The sequence below is a fragment of the Sus scrofa genome, chromosome 1 (assembly GCF_054392235.1).
Source record: "Sus scrofa isolate SSC_HxYL_T2T_F1_AM1 chromosome 1, Sscrofa_HxYL_maternal_Yorkshire_Landrace_v2.0, whole genome shotgun sequence".
NCBI classification, from domain to species: domain Eukaryota; kingdom Metazoa; phylum Chordata; class Mammalia; order Artiodactyla; family Suidae; genus Sus; species Sus scrofa.
The window spans coordinates 132645880-132663705 of NC_139383.1; the positions used below are offsets into that span (position 1 = coordinate 132645880).

Here is a 17826-nt window from a genome sequence, read left to right on the forward strand (position 1 = left end):
TGCTCTGTTCCTAGATATCGATGAATGCCGGGAGATCCCAGGGGTCTGTGAAAATGGTGTGTGTATCAACATGGTTGGCAGCTTCCGATGTGAATGTCCAGTGGGCTTCTTCTATAACGACAAGTTGTTGGTGTGTGAAGGTAAGAGATTCTGGCAGTCTGTCCCATTCAGAAATGAGCCACATCCCACCCCCCCACAGACTTGGCCAATTCCACAACTTTGGAATTTCAGAAAACAAACTCCAGCAAACTCCAGCAGCAGTGAAGGGCATGGTGTAGATTAACAGACATTTCATGTTAAAAAAAATTAAAATTAAAATTAAAAAAAAATCCCCTAACTCCCAGTAGGAAAAGCAGGATGTCCATTCCCCAGCCCCTCCCCCTGACACAATGTGTTAGATTTCCCAGCTGATAGGAAAAAGCCTTGAGATCCTGGGTGTGTCCAATAGGTGGCTTTCATGTCACGTCGCTTGAAAGTGAGCATGGCTAGTGGGCAGTCATCTCGAGCTGAATCTCAAAATCAGTGTTCTCTTCCACATGGAGACTATGCTCCTCCCAAGTGAAAACAAGGTTAATGCAAATATTTCAAATGCGTGAGAGAATTCCAAATGGCAAGAACAGCAAATTTGATTTTATACGAAGAATGTTGGCACACGTGCATATGGTGCTTTTTTCATTTTCAAATTGCCTCCCCTTGCCATGTGTATGTACTGTGAGTCTGCGCATTCCTTACCTCACTTCATATTTTTCCAACATCTGGGGAGGATAGTACGCTTTTACGTTTTTGTAAAAGGGACATTACTGGTTATTAAATGTATCATGGCCCCTAGGATAATAGCTAGAATAATGTTCTATTTAATACTTCAACCGAGGGCCTCTAGCAGAGTTTTTGTTCATGTTAGAAAAGCTCATTGTTCCTTACAGCATGTAGGTCAACACTGTAATGTTAAAAAAGATCTCCTAAACTGGGGACAGCTTATAGACCATGAGTAAAGTTATAGCCCTCAGCTCATGCTTGTTCATTCTCTTCACCAGGCTTTCGGTTCTTACAGCCAAGTTGGCACGTGTTCCTCACTCTGCCTGTTCTGTGGCGGAGTGGGAATGGGGTGACAGCCATGCTGAGTGCCTTCCTAAGGAGTCATTTTGGGCTGTGGCTGGGGCCCTGTGGTGTGAGAGGCTGTCAAGGACCAGGTGCCTGGGGTGGAAGCATGATGTGGGAAGGAAGGGAGCCCCAGCAGGGCTATAGTGCTAGGTGAGGCTGTCTCCTCACAGCCACCCTCCCACTTGTTGGCTGTGCCTCAGGATCCCCCCACCTCCTGTGGCATCGCCCCTACTTTTCTGTTTAGAGCTGTTACTGTAACTAGGCACCTCTTTAATACTTACATTTGCTGAAGCAGCCGCTGTTGGCCAAAACCCATAGGCAAGGCCACCCATGACCACCAGGTCAACCTAGACCTTGTGTCACCTGTGAGACTGAAAACCTACAGTTGTGTCACCTGTGAGACTGAAAACCTACAGTTGCCCTTTTGGTTTCCATTTCACAGGGTAGCCATCTTCAGAGTCAATGTTTAGTCGAAGGTCAGCTGCTTCCCAGCACACTCTAAGCTCTCAGAGTCAGAAAAGGAAGATTGATTTAGTCCATGCATAAGCCACAGTGAAATTGGGACAGATTCTAGAAATGACTTAGGGACCATCTATGTGTCTGCTCTCCCCAAGAATGCATAGAATCAGGCATCTGATGCATCACAGAGATGCTCCACTTCTAAAAGCTACCTTCTGTGTTTCCATACACCCTTAATTGAGAGCAGGGCAGGAGAGGGTGATGTGGGGTCCTGGATACATTGTAACCCAGGGCAGGGTGGATCTCCCTGGGCTCCTGTGTCTGCTGCACACAAAGGCACACCCCATGTTAGAAACTCCCACTGACTTCAAATAGTCCTGAGGTTTTCCTGCCACAAAAGCACACACCCAGGACGCCTTGGTTGGTGGATTTGCCCCCCCCCCCCCCAACCCCTGCTTGTAGGAACTTCTTTGGCTGAGCCAATTTCTGCATAAAATCCCAGTACTAGGGGCTGAGAGCTGACTCCCACCTAGGTTACAGGCTCTTCCCTTTACTGGGTGTAGACTGAATTAGAATGTCTTATAGGAGCAGGGGAAGGGAACATGTATTTGGCCCCATGATATAACCTAGACTGTGTGGTAACATTTGCAATACCATGAATTTGAACTGTATTAGGTAGCTGTTAAAATTTTTAAAAGATATACAACCCCCTGAGCATAATCCACACTCAGGAGTATACAATGTCCGTTTTATTCTTTCCTTTGATAGTGAGGGTTGGGTTATTTTCAGTGGTTTTATGTGCAGCCTCTCAATGTTTAGTCTCCTTGAGTTGACTGCCATGTGAAGAGATTTAAGAAGGAGCTTCTGCAGCCCTGCGGCTCCAAGCACTGTCTGTGGACCAGGAGCACCAGCATCACTTGGGAGCCTATTGGAAACACAGAATCTCAAGCCACTCCCCAGACATGCTGAATCAGCATCCACCCTTCAGTAAGGTCCTAAGTGGTTCATATGTACATTGAGGTTGGAGATGCTCTGCAGACCTCACCACCTTGAGTAAATCGTAAAAATCCCAGGCATTGAGCAAATATAAGATTTCCTAGGATGTTAGTCTCTACCCATGTCAAGCCCTGGCCCCTGCAGCTGAGTTTCCCAACTTTTTTTAGACATTAACATCATTAGAACCCGTACGTGGTGATAAATCTGGTATTTGCACTTACGAAAAGTATCTGTAAAGCAGAAAAATTAGAAAATAAATTTCCTGTCTTTCATTGTGTATTCGATAGAACCCATCAAAATAAAAAACTGTAAATCCATGTTGTGCAAGAGGCTTCATCAACTTGACACCAGATTCTGCTCTAGTTCTCACTTAGTTCTCTCCTGCTTGTAGATATCGACGAGTGCCAGAATGGCCCAGTATGCCAGCGCAATGCAGAGTGCATCAACACGGCGGGCAGCTACCGCTGTGACTGCAAACCCGGCTACCGCTTCACCTCTACGGGCCAGTGCAATGGCAAGTAGTCCCTACCCCCCGCCCCCACCCCGTGGGCCAGCTCCATCAAGTTGCAGATCCTCAGCTTTCTTCGAGGTGCTTAGGTTGAAGAACCCATGAGTTAAGATTTAGATTGCTAGGTTCCAATAACTAAACAGGAAAAAAGGAAACTTGTTGAAATAACACAGCTTTTTTCTCTCTTTAGAGATGGGATGTTTCAAATTTGCCTCTCTGCTGCCCTGCTGCAAACACACGTTCCCACAAAGGGACATATGCATACGCATATACGCGCATGCACGTGTGCACACACACACACACTTCCCAACTAATGCTCAGAAACAAATTCTTTTTTTCCTTTCACTTTATTACCGTCCTAGCCACATACCCCAAATCTATATAGCAAAGCTCTCCTGAGCTGGGCCAGATTAACCTGCACAAGGCAAGCAAAAAAGAACCAGCAGCATCACTTTTTCTCCTCAACATCTTACAAAACTGAGGGCAGCAAACATTAATAGCCTTTTATTAGCTGTGACAGCTACAGCAAAATGAAAAGCTATCTCTTACAGGTTAGATTTTTGTTGTTGTTCACTTTTGTCAGGGATGTGGTACAAATAAGAAAGACGAGTGAGTTATCAACTTAAATTGATGGTAACGTTATTAAGTATCGGACAATTATCTTATACCAGTGGTATCCATATAAAAACACTGGTGTTTTAGCCCAGAAGCAAAGTAATTCCACAGAATGATTTTCATCTGAGTCTTTTAGTTATAAATCATTGTATATTTAGCAAGGAGGTCAGGAAGAATGTGTTATTTTGCTTTTCGGTTCATTTCGCAAGGAGTTTCCTGGATATTTTATGCATTTGTGAATGAAACAACACCAAGGAACGTGGTCAATTTTTCCTTGGATTTCCTTGCCCACCAGTGATTAAGTGGTAGGAAGTGCACTGCTCTCCGTAGGGTATTTTGTATTGTTTTATGAGACTTTGGTGGGAAGAGGGTGAAAGAGCAGAACAAAAACTCACTTTGAGAATCAAGACTTGTTTTTCAGGTTTAAAGGAACATGTGCAAGTGTTTAGCATTTTGTCAACAGAGCAGTTGTTATCCATGTATTTAAAAAAAAAAAAAAAAAAAAAACAAGGCAGGAAAAGTGAGGACGTCTCTGATATGAGCCACAATAACCTCGTGAAACTTGGCATCCACACCACTTCCCTGCATTTTGCTCTTAATTTATATTTCTTTGAAACTGGGTGAAGTAATTCCAATCAAAATAAGGAACTGCTGATAATCTAGAACGTGTCATTTCACACCATTTCATGCTCAGGCAAGAAGTGGGACAAATTATTTATACATCAAGACAAGATGTCCAACCAGGGTCTGCTGGAGCTTAAGGTCTCTCATATTTTCTTGTAGAACATTAACAACAGAACTCATCAAGTGTCGACCAGCGATAAGTACTATACGGGAGTGTTGCCTGTGGCCAAAGCTCCATTTCCCTCATTCATTGAAATCCTCACAAGAAAGGCAATGTACTTGAGTTTGAGTTTTGCAACTATTCAGCCTCTAGGGCTAGAGACTTCATTCTGAGAGTATCTTTATCTTACTTTAAAAACATTTTAAAATGTCTTTAAATACCATCCCATATATGGCATTTTTCAGGCATACTATAAAATGCTCCTCTCTTCCTGTGTTTAAGATGGAAAGAACTAAAATATCCTTCTCATCGTTTTAGCTTTATTTGCATTCAGAAGTACCTCATCCCAGCAGCTGGCCGTAATACCCACATTATTACTGAGAGATATGAGAGAACAGTTAGGTGTTTAAGCCCAGGAAACTGGTCTGATCTTGGAAGCTGTGTAGTTAAAGCAAATGTAGCCCCTTCTGAAATGTCTTGCCCAGCTAAAGACATTTTCTTCCCAGCCACTTCCTCATGGTGTCCTCCATCTCCACTGACTCTGTGGATGTTCCCTGCCCTCGCCCCCCCGCAACCCCTGTTTAAAGCTCCTTTCTCAACCTCAGACATAATCTCCTAGGAGTTTAAATCCTGGTGCTTATAGAAACCTAGTTTTCTGGTCTCAAGACAAAGTAAACTTCACGATTAAGTTCTCTAGACTTATATCTTTCTGTTTCACCAACAGAACATTATCCAAGTCTTATTTTTAAAAAATCATCAGAAAATAGGCAACATAGGAAAGAAAATTCCTAATTGAGAATCCCTTTTTAATAAGATTCTTAATGCCCTCCAATTCCCATGGGTCCCAGAAATAAGACAGACCCAGTTCTTGTAGGTTCAGTACTACCCGAGGGTGCCCAAGGTTTGGGCCAATTGTGGTACCACCCCACCACCACCACCACGAGATACCTACCCTTCCTTGAAATCACCTCCCTCCATGGAGCTTGGCAATGGAAATCAATTTCCTCTGCACATCCCAGGGAGCTGCTTGCTCATTTGCAATCAATTTTCTCCAATGGGCATTATCATAATTTGCTCACCAGCATTTCTGGACAGGCTAGTTGTAGTTCCTGAGCTGCTCTATCCACCTTTCCCTTCTTCATGATATACTCAGTCCCACTTTTAAAGGATATGGTGATTCATCAACTCTAAATGTTCTGTGAATTGGAAGGAAGTAGTTGTGACAATGGCAGCCTGAGCACATGGAATAGAGGGGATGTACTCTTTTCCTGCATGGGCATGGCTGCTCTGTGCAGCAAAGAGACCCTGTTTCCAGTTGCTGCCTTCTCAGTTGACAGGGCAGGCAAATGGCAAGTTTGGGTTATTTAACTGAGAGCAGGTACTTTATAGCATCTACACCCAAGGTGGCATTCTGCTATTTGCTTTCTTTCTTTTTTTTCAAGGCTGAATCTGTGGCACATGGAAGTTCCCAGGCTAGGGGTTGAATCAGAGCTGTACCTGCCAGCCTACACCACAGCCACAGCAACACTAGATCTGAACCACATCTGCAACCTCCACCACAGCTTCTGTCCACATCAGATCCTTAAGCCACTGAGCGAGGCCAGGGATCGAACCCCCATTCTTTTAGACACTATGTTGTGTTCTTAACCCACCAAGCCACAGTGGGAACTCCCTATTTGCTTTCTTCTGTGACAACAGGAAAACCAGGATGACACCGTGCTCTTTGGATTATATTTTCCCTAAACAGAATCTTGAGAGCTTTAAAAAATTAGAGACATAAATAGGCATATAATCATATAATTTGTGGATTCCTGCAATGAATTCAGCCTCTCAGATAATAAGATTTCAGGAAAGCAATAAGTATTCACTTGATACAAATTGAGATTTAGAGCCTGAAAAATGTCAGGAGCAAGATGAGAGGGCTTCCTTTTGAAAGAATATGAATAAAAAGAATGAAACTTCATTAGGATTGTCAAATGCTGAAAGGAACCATGTGTAGAGAGGAAATCTTGGGTAAGATAGAACAAAAGATTGCAGGAATGAGACAAAATAATGAGGTGAAACTGGAACAAAGGACAGTGTGGGTCGTCCATTGTGAAAACCTCTTAGCAATGGGATCTGTTAGACTTTGGTTTAAATTTTCAGAGGGAAGGGGTCATGATTGGAGGCACCAAATCCTGACTAGACAAAATAATTAATTCTACAGTCTAGGATACTGCTGAGGCAGATAATCAAATGGATGCTCTCCCAGCTTGGATCCCTTGTCCCCATTCTACTTCTAAGTTTTCTCATCTTTCAGAGGACTTTTTGGATACTGCCCCTGTTTTTCATTGCGTGTTTAATGTTAATGTACTCTGAGTATGCCCAATAAATAGGAGTAAGTTTTAACCAATTTTGAGGCAAAAATAAATATGTCAGTGTCTGTTCTACTGGCTTAGTTTAGAGCTAGGATTAATCCTGACAGCAATACCTAGAAGTAAGTTATTCAGTTTGTTTTTGTCTTCCAAGTTTCCATTTAACATGCTTTTTATCTACAGATCGCAATGAATGTCAAGAGATCCCCAATATATGCAGCCATGGACAGTGTATTGACACAGTTGGAAGCTTTTACTGCCTTTGCCACACTGGTTTTAAAACAAATGCTGATCAAACCATGTGTTTGGGTGAGTATGTAACTATCATTTCATTTATTCTTTATAGCCTATTAAAAAATTCATTTGTATGTGAAACTATATAAAAGTTAATACTAAACCTTTCAGTAGCTGTTTTATTTATAAAACACAACCAGGTGCGTAGCATTAATATCCTTTGATATTTAATCTTTGGCCATCTGAACATCATAAACCTCTTTCTTGATATTCATTTGGCTGTCAGTTCAGAAACACTTTTGACTAAGGGATAAGCTGAGAAAGATACTAAGACAAAAAAATACTTTCTATTAATGTTAATAGCCTATTATTCTTTTATAATATTTATTTGGGTTTGCCTTATTGCAACAGAGTGTAGCTTTTGAGTGTTGAGTATCAGAATTCTTTGAGAAAGGTCTGCAGTTGCCCCAGATCCTCAAAGGCAAATTTAGAGATCATTTTCCTAGAGGAAAAGAGCTCACAACTTTAAATTCCTTCCTTGGTTTCAGTACTGAATCACAAATATCGATTTAGAATAAACGTCAACTCTGTAATCAATTTCTCTCTTTCCCGCCTTTTTCTTTCTACTTTAAAGCAACATCCCTTAAGTGTATGGGGGAATTCACGAACATGAATCAGTTTCATAGCTGGAAAAAAAGAACAATTAATACAGCAATGTTTAAAGTGCTTGCCTTTAGCTATATGAATTCATCCATTAAGAAACATTCCCATAAAGTTTTGTCATCTTCAGAGCAGATAACAAGTTTTAAGTTAAAGGATTTTAACCAGCCCTGTTCACCACTGCAGAGATAACCCCTGCCTATTAATGAAACTCTGCTCAACTTTTTTTCTTCCTCGTCCATCTGAATTATCTGCCAAAGAACTTTCCCTACTAAAGAACTTCATTTGCTTGGCTAAAAATGACTCAAGGCAGAAGTTCTTGTTTGCTGGCAAGGTGACTCATCTGGATGCAGTCTTCAACACCAACACCCATGTTGGAGTCACACTGGGCTCAGGAATCGCTTCTTCATTCAGGATCACAGAGAATTTATCTTCATGTCCAAACCAGGAAAGGAAAGGAACTCCTAACCTTAAACACTACCTTTTGCTAACCTGAAGTGGTACCTCCCACTCCTACTCCATCCCTTGTCCTTGCCCTCTTCATCCTGCCTCACCCTGGCAAACCAGCAATATCAACTTTTTTTCATTTTAAATTCTTCTTCCTTAATGTAATGTGCTCCCACTCTTTGTGAGAAAGATGTCGACTTTACAAGATGCAAAGACATACATAAGACACCAAAAAACTTTATGTAATAGAGTGAAAAGTCATAGACCAGGGAGTTCCTGTTGTGGCACAGTAGGAACAAATCTAACTAGTATCCATGAGCATGCATGTTCGATCCCTGGCCTCGCACAGTGGGTTAAGGATCTGGTATTGCCATGAGCTGTGGTGTAGGTTGCAGACTCAGCTCGGATCCTGTGTTGCTGTGGCTGTGGCATAGGCTGGCAGCTGTGGCTCCAATTTGACCCATAGCCTGGGAACTTCCATCTGCTACAGGTGCAGCCCTAAAAATCAAAGGAAAAAAAGTCATAGACCAATATAAAGACAAATCATACTGCAAGAGAAGAGCCAGTTTAAGTGCCATCACAGTGGGATGGTTTAGAAGAGAGATAAGTCACCATTTAGTGGAAGTGGTTGTGGAGATTTTGGGGTGGACTGGGAAAAAAGGGAACAGATGTCTGAAATTCCAGGTGAGTTAAAAAGCTAATTTATTTTGTTGCTGATTTTGGGGTAATATCAGGTGACTCACTGCTTTTTGGTAAACTGGAGTGAGAATCTTAAAGGCTGACGTTTGCCAGAGGTGGCAGCAAATCAAGACCCAGATGCGCACAGAATTTTCCATTTCCAAGTGAAAATATTTGAGAAAAGTGGCAAGGGTGGAGAATTCTAGAAGTAAATAGAATAAAATTGTTCTTGTCCAGTTCTCATGTCCTTAGCTTGCCTCCTTTCACATGCCAACCAAGGAAATGATTTTCTCCTAAGGTTTAGAACCTTGCCTTTTGCTGGTTTCTCACAGGGAGCTGCCACTGCTGGGACTAAGACCAACATGAATCTAGAAGTTCTCAGCCTAAGTGTATCATGTTGTGAACTCTGAAATGCCCTTTAATCCCAGGTGACCACATACTCTCTTCTGTTAATAAATGTGTTTTTCTCTGTCCTTTGCTCCTGCTAGACATAAATGAGTGTGAAAGAGATGCCTGTGGGAATGGAACTTGCCGAAACACCATTGGTTCCTTCAATTGTCGCTGCAACCATGGTTTCATCCTTTCTCACAATAACGACTGCATAGGTGAGTGTGTAAAACAGTTGGCTACCCACGGAAGGCAGTTTTGTGTGTGTTCTTGGTAATCAGCATCATCTCCAGTGTGCCGGCTATCTTTCTAAATATATGCCATCTCAGGTATGACAATTGGCTAAAAATTTTGTCAAATATAATGTGCTAGTTGTCAAATATAGTCACTACATCTATTTTATTAACATGTTCATTTGCAGCTATAATTTTTTGTGTCTACTATGCTGTGAATTAAATACATTTTGAAATAAATTGAATATATTTTAAAACACACAAAAGTGATCTTTTGTATAGAAATTATGTAATTCAGGAGCAGTGTGTACCTACTTTTCTAGATGTTTCACTATAGCCTCTCTTCAAAGAGGTAAATTATTGAATCTATAAAATCCTTCTTACAAAACAAACCATGTTATTCACAAGCAAGGGTAAAGAACCAAATTTTGTATTATGCTAGAGGCACATTTTATATACTTCTGAATATAAGAATACTTAGTAACACCCTCACCTGTATTGTGTATTAGTAATTCAGTTTTAACCTTCAAGAACGAAATCTAAAGGAAGATCAAGGTGAAACTCTGATAAAATCCTAATTTATCAATCTCTGGTTAGTAGAATTGTGTCATCTTGTTAGGATTTGATAGGTAAATAAACCCAGGTCCATGTCATAAACTGGATTATCCCTGGAATTTCTTAAGTTTATCTGAGCTAGTAAAGGCCACTGAAATTCAGAATAAGTATTTTTCCCTTTAAAGGTTTCTGTCACTGATGGTATTGTGACATTTTCTTTGGAATTTTTTTTTTTCAGATGTTGATGAATGTGCAACTGGAAATGGGAACCTTTGCAGAAATGGCCAATGCATCAATACAGTGGGGTCCTTCCAGTGTCAATGCAATGAAGGCTATGAGGTGGCTCCAGATGGGAGAACCTGTGTGGGTGAGTGCTACTTCAGAAAGGTCACTCCCTGGAGTTCCCGTGGTGGCTCAGTGGTTAACGAATCTGACTAGGAACCATGAGGTTACAGGTTCGATCCCTGGCCTTGCTCAGTGGGTTAAGGATCTGACGTTGCCGTGAGCTATGGTGTAGGTCACAGACGTGGCTTGGATCCCACATTGCTGTGGCTCTGGCATAAGCCGGCGGCTATAGCTCCAATTCGACCCCTAGCCTGGGAACCTCTATATGCCGCTGGAGTGGCCCAAGAAAAATGGCAAAAATACAAAAAAACAAAACAAACAAACAAACAAAAAAAACAGGTCACTCCCTGAGACCACTCCAGGAATCCTGCAGTCATCACAGTTCTCCCTTCAGAAGCCTGGAGGAAAAAGATCAGAGTAGAATTGCCCTAATTCTGCCTTATGTGTATATAGTACCACTTTTCCCTCTCATCTTTTAAATTGTTTTTGTACTTACAGAGAACAGTTGAATTGTTCATTTCAACAGTTACATTGTTGATTTGTCTATAAACAACTGTAATTCCTTTTTTGTTTGTCCTTCAAAACTGCTTTGTAGTAAGCTCTTACGTAATGTTTTGGGTGTTCTCAAAAATCTTCATATTTACTGACTTTCCACAACTGTACTTTTTTAGGAGGCCATGCCTCCAACAGGCAGATGTTCCCAGGGCCAGAAATAGAACCTGAGCCACAGCAGTCCTTAACTCACTGAACCACCAGGAAACTCCTCGAATTTGCTGTATATGAAATCAAATGTGGTTGTTACATTGCACACTTCTGGAAGCTGATAAAACTGATTTTTATTGAGTTGTTCATTTTCCTCCATGGTAGAGTTGGGGGACTTTAGTTTTGTGTATTTCTTAGATTCGATTCCAGTTTTTCTGAATTTTAATTGCCTGATGGAAATCATGCTAGCTGGAACCTCTTCCTCCTTTTCCCCTTTTCTTTGCAGATATCAATGAATGTCTCCTAGAACCTGGAAAATGTGCACCAGGCACCTGTCAAAATTTGGATGGGTCCTACAGGTGCATTTGTCCACCTGGATACAGTCTCCAGAATGATAAGTGTGAAGGTAGGAGGACGGTCAATATGTGAACTTAGTATTGGTTATTGCATTGACAGTAGCAAAGCCACCTTTTTAAGATGGTGTGATGGTGTCTTCATCTTGGAAGACTATATCAGGAACAAATCCAAGGGTCAGGTATGACTTATGTGCTCTTCATTAGATGGTGAGACAAGAACAAAAAATTCTCATGCAAATTTCTGTTGAAGCTATTTTTCTCTGTGCCTGTGGGTGGTCACGTGACCCTGACCCTTTTCCAGTGTGCTTTTTATACAGCTTGTAAAAAATCCTGGATTACATGTTTTTAAGTGCCAACGGGTGGCAACTAAAAATACTGTCCTGATTCCAGTTAAAATCTCTAAGTGATCACAGTCAAGGTTAGATAAACGTGGCCATATAATTTACCTGTTGTTTTGAGTTGTAAAGAAGTATAAATGCGTAACCACAGTTAAAGTCCCAGCAAATTTTATAGCATTGAATTCCTTAATACATATATCATTGCATTAAATGAAGGACATTAATTGCTAGAACTTTGTAAATAAGGTTGAAGGGACTTTTGAGCAGTCACCTAGTCTTTGCTCCTACCTTTAAGCAAGTCTACAACTTATCCATAATAAGTAAGAATTTTCTCCACTTTTAATATCATCAATGAGAAATGTTTATTATATATCTAATTTTAAATCTCAGTCAAGGGGTAATATTCCAAATGAAAATATTTTATCAAAATGAGGCCTAAATGCAGATTATTAAGTTATTTTTACTTCTATTAGCGATTAGCCTTATTCACAGCATGATTAATGAAAAATTATTCTAAAAGGAACAGAATGAACATATAGAGAAAGAAAAATGACTTCCCAAATAGTCAATAAATGTGCTCAGTCTAAATATTTGTCCCAGCTCTTATGAAGTTGGCACCTACAGTTTAATTTCTACTATATGAGAAAGAATCATAACCACAACAAAAAACAACCACCAAAAGGAAACATCTGAGCATTTTTCAAAAGTTGTCTTTTAGTAAAAGGTTGGAATGTGGGGGTGGAGGGAGTGTAGGAATATAATTCAATCCTCATCAGCAGTTCAGATTCCTTAATAAACCACAGGAAACATAATGCAATTATAAATGTAACATAATTACAGGGAGTGATGAAGAGGCTTGTTTTGCATTGAATAGCAAGATACTCACTTTGCACTGCCCATTTCTATTGTGTGGTATTTACAAAATTAAGTCAAGATAACTAATTTAATTTCTTAACTTCCTCTTAGCTGGACCTCATGGGAATAAAGTTATGTAATGCAAATGCATTTTGGTGTGGGTAGAACTCATTGTACAAACCTGAAAATAAAGAGTCCCAAGATAAAAGAGAGATCTGTTTTGTTCGGAGAAAAAAAGCATTTCCATAAAAATAGCATGGCTCAGAATCAAGACTTACCTCTTTTTCACTACAAATTCTTGCTGAAAGTCAGGGGGGAAAGTGGGAAAGTCTCTTGGAAAGAGTGGGTATAGTTTTTCCATAAGTAGAGTCATCGTGTACTTTACTGACCAAAAAAAGGACAATGTTGAGGGGGCCTTATTAATAATGAGGCCAAGCCAACAATCATAAGCTAGGATTCTCCCAGACAAACTAGGACATTTGGTTACCCAAGCCATTCAGACTTTCCCATACCATCTTAAATGACCCCTTTACAATAACTAAGGTATTTTAATATGCTAAGGGAGACAGGTCACAATCATTTGTGTCAAATTCCCATTATCTATATGGCAAAAGAAAACCTATAGTTTATACACAGAAGATAATTTTGTGTCTTCAGAAAAATTAACCTGCAACTTAGAAACAGGTGCCTCATCTCCTGTGATATCTTTCGTTTGTGTTGCACAGGATTATTTTCATGAGTATTAGCATCCTTGTAAAAGACACAGTTTTAGGGTTATAGCCTAGGGTATTGGGGAAAGCGCTGTGGTGGGGAACAAAGGTTCAGAAGGTTGCATCTCTGAGTAACTCATTGTTAACACAATTGAAATTTCAGGGCTTCTCCTTACTGTGCCGTGGTGAGGTCAGAATCTAGAGTTTCTTGCCTCGTTCCTAGTTTAGGGTGGTATGAGATTATTCCAACTTTTCTAGTTAGCCAAGAAACTCAAGTCTGGGTAAAAGATGTTTCTCATTTTGCATCCCTAAGAGGGCACTTACAGAGTCCATTTTTACAAGAACCATCACAAATAATTTTTTTAAAAATCATCACAGCCTAGAAGTCTCCCCATAGCATTTCGATATAGGAAAGAAATTTTCATTATTGGAAGAGTTTTGAAACTCAGTTACACTGTGTACTTTGACATTTTGCATTTGGTATCTGATGGTGTCTCACTGTGTTGTGACTTTGACGCATGCATTTCTTTTAGATATTGATGAGTGTGTTGAAGAGCCAGAAATTTGTGCCTTGGGCACATGCAGTAACACCGAAGGCAGCTTTAAATGTCTGTGTCCAGATGGGTTCTCCTTGTCCTCCACTGGAAGAAGGTGCCAAGGTAAGTGCTTTTTGACTTTTGGCTTTAGACTTTCATTACCCTATATTTACTTGCTGTGGTTTTATTTTTTAAACATGGCAAATCTATGATTCTTTGTAAAAGAAAAGATGGAGAGTGTTCATTCACCCGGAGATCTAATGATTACCATATGTCAGAAAGTTCATTTTTACTTTTGAGGTTAAAAACTCATCCATCAAGTTATAGTTGCTTGTACAAGTGTCCTGGCACTTTTAAACTTGTCTCTCCCCCTAAGAACACAGATGCTGATAGATCTGTCGGTGGGGGCTCAGCCATGAGCCACTGAATAGGGCAAAGCCTGTGGGAAGTTCAGCCTCTGGAGAGGTAACCTGTGTATATGTGGGCCAAAACCGACACTTTCAGACAGAAAAAGGCAGATTAGCTCACATGCTTCCAGGATAGAGTGCCCATCTCTTACATCACAAGTTTTCTAAGAAAACAGAAAAATAAATTTGAACTGACCAGGATTCCTGCTGATCCACAGTCTGTTTTCAGGAATAATTGTGAACTTCAAAAAAAAAAAAAAAGTCAAAAGAAATCTTTACATAAGCATCATAATTTATGATGTCTCAGGAACCTATGTAGATTTTAGTGAATAATACAATTGTGTGTGTCTACTTATACAGACTAGTTTAATAAATTCAGGACAGTAGAAACACACGCAAATGTATCTATCTCCTCCCATCTGGAGTTTTTTTTTTTTTCTTGCTGTTTTTGTCTTTTTTTTCTTTCTTTCTTTCTTTTTTTTTTTTTTTTTTTTTTTTGCTTCCATATTACCAAATGGGAGGTGATGCATATCATTTTAAGATTCTAAAAATTGAGTTTAGGGGTCTCAGCCTTGCCATTTCTAGCCTAGCACAAGTCATTCAATCTTTTGGAAGCTCAGTTTTCTCTTCTTTCCTTTTATGGATGCACCTGTGGCATTTGGAAGTTCCCAGGCCAGGGACTGGATCCGAGTCACAGTTGCAACCCATGCCACAGCTGCAGCAATGCTGGATCCTTTAATGGACTATGCCAGCCCGGGGGTCAAACCCATGCCTCCACAGCAGCCCAAGCCACTGCAGTCAGATTCTTAACCCACAGCAGGAATTCAATTTTCTTATTTTTAGCAACAATAATACCTGCCCAACCAGTCTTACTGGATACGTGACAAAGCTTTGTTCATTTCCGAGTCCTTCACATACTCTTGTTATTGATATTTGAATTCATTAACTTTTTACTTTTCAACTGGTCATTTTGCCACTCAATATTTACAAGTGTGAAGGGGGACAGTTAAGAATTCTCTGTTGGTTTGATCTTGTACATAGCTATTAAGAGGTCTGTGTGGATTTCGGGATTGCAGGTGGGGCAGTACTTGATTCAAGCAGATATGCCATCTGTCGGGTACAGACTAGCCAGATAAATTCTAGCTCCTACTGCCTTGCTTTTGTGTGCCTTTGGCTTGGCCTGAGTTTGGAAAGAAAGCAGTGAGAAACCAGGTGTGAATCTGCCGATGTGGCAGGCCAGAGGAAATTCATAGGCTATTAATTCAATTTGCACTGGCCTGTCACAGAGCAAGCTAACGCTGCAGGAAGAATCAGCCCAGCTGTGAGCAGCCCTGCCACATGCTCAGCTCCAAGAGGCAGAGCCAGAATTGAGGAATGCAAGCAGGGAAAGTGACTTTTGTAGCTCTGGTGAAATTTCAAAGGTCATTAGGGGCTCTTTGCAGATGGACTGGTAAACAGGCATCCTAGCGAGCCTAGTTAAAGGATGTGGGTGCGCACAGCTCTCTTTCCAAATGCAAGGCACCTTTGATTAATAAACCAATTCTAGAGAATCACCACAAGCAAATGTAACTCTCCCACAGAGCACAGATTTTGCTGGAGCCAGGGAGTTAAGAGCTGGGTTTTTATTATAAGATGACAAATTAGAAGTCAGGCTTCTCTTGCCTGTAAAGTGAGAAATTCCGCAGAACCACAGATAATGTTTTTGAAGGAACAAATGTGACCTAGGACTCAGGTGAACAAGATCCTGTCACCTGAAGGCCACAGATGTAAATGAGCCACTCCCACTTACAAAGTTCAGTGAAGGGAATTAGTCACTTAGGCTCACTCTAAACTTGATGCCTAGATTTTTTTTGAAGGTGAAGTTGTAGAGTGGTGTTGGGGAGATGGGCAGGGGTATGGAAGAGGGTCAGTAATAAAAGGAAGAGAGAATGAGGAGCGAACATGGGTCTATCTAGGTTTAAAAGTAATATTACAAGCTGGAAGACAATGGAGGGAATTAAATTTTGATATAATTGTTGAGACATTTTTGTGAGTAGTCATTAAAGTATATCTTACAGCATAAATAATAAAAACCAGACCAATAAACACAAAACACTGTGACAATGAACTTAAATAAAGCAAGTCAAAAGGTGTCCTTCAAGAGACTATAATTGTTCAATCTTGAAGCTTCTGAGCAAAGCAAACATTTAAATGGCAGAGATGCTGCAGGCCAAGGTCAGGCTTTTATTTCTCTTGACCTTCAGAAGAATAGTTTGCTGAAAGGTGCCTGTTAGGTCCCAGCCATAACAAATGTGAAAGTGGAGTAGAAGCTAGAGAGCTAGTTTATCTGGAAAAGTTGGTAGCCATTAAGAGGTGAACAAGTTCACTGCAAAGTCCAACTGAATTTGACTTACTGGAGCCTAGTAAATATGGTTGATTGATTGGATGATATTTTCACTTTAATTAATGAAAATTTTTCTGCTATGATCTTGGGCAACTCAGTTATTCTTACATTGTCTCTTTTTCTATGAAATAAAAGATGGTGAAATTTTCTTAACAGAAACCATAAATGGCTATAATAATATGCTACTTGGATTCAAAAAACAGTGACAGGAGAGAGCAGCCCTGATCATACCTAAATGGGAATTGTGCAAAATGAATATCAAAGCATTACCTTAAAATCTGCAGATTTTAGCCTAGTTTCCAAAAGCAAGCCTTTTTGGAAGTCAAGTTTGAGGGAAAACACACTCCGGGCTCTTGGATGAGCTCACTTTTTTATTTTTTTTTTTAAGAGTCACCCAGTTTGCTCTGTAAGAAATGGAAAAGTCAGTTTCCAAAATTATGTCAAGCAAAATTGAAGAATTTTGTAGGAGCTAGATCCCATGTTCCATGTTGGAGTCACCAGGAAATAACTGATATTAAAGAAATATATTGTCTCCCTCCCATCCTGCATCTCCCTGCCTTCCTCTTTACCTTTCCTCTTTCTAGAATTGAGCTAAGCAAGCTTTTACCTGTGAGTGTGTGCACATGTGTAGATAAAATCTGTAGAAAGCCCTCAATGTATTTTGTAAACAGAAGCTTCATGAGTAGCTGCTTCAGTGAATGACCATTGAGTTGTATTTTTGCCAGTCCACAAAATTGCCACATCTTTATTTGCTCTATGCCTATAGTCTGGGTTTTTCTTTTGACTCCAGGGCTTTGGGGACACAGAATAAACAGGGTAGTGTGATATCACAGGACTGGAACTGGGAGGTCTACCTTAACCTGCTGTGTATTATCCAAAATGTATGCAAGCAGAGCTAGCAATGAATGGATCCTGCAAATGATTCTGTCCTTGAATATCCCCATCCTGAAGTCACTGATGATGTCAGCTTTGAAACATGACAGTATTGGTTTTTATTATTCACATCAGGTTATTTGGGAAAATTGGATAAAGTGAGGAATAATACAGTAAAAGCCACACAGATTTGTTCATCAGATCTCACTACAAAAGTGACCTATGTATGACTTTAAAGATCTCAGCTCAGGGACTATGATCATCCCTTAAAAAGTCTGACTTTAGTAAGGAGTGGAGATCCCATTTTACA

General features: G+C 40.3%; 1 protein-coding gene across 2 annotated transcripts in view; it reads left to right on the plus strand.

Annotated features, from left to right (window-relative positions):
* The window catches only part of FBN1 (fibrillin 1), a 258581-nt gene that overhangs the window by 208049 nt on the left and 32706 nt on the right, over positions 1–17826 (plus strand). For both annotated transcript variants that reach the window (XM_085011361.1, NM_001001771.1), the window contains 7 exon segments: positions 15–140; positions 2948–3070; positions 7001–7126; positions 9325–9441; positions 10250–10378; positions 11345–11464; positions 13851–13976. In XM_085011361.1, coding sequence (XP_084867487.1) covers positions 15–140; positions 2948–3070; positions 7001–7126; positions 9325–9441; positions 10250–10378; positions 11345–11464; positions 13851–13976 — 867 coding nt within the window.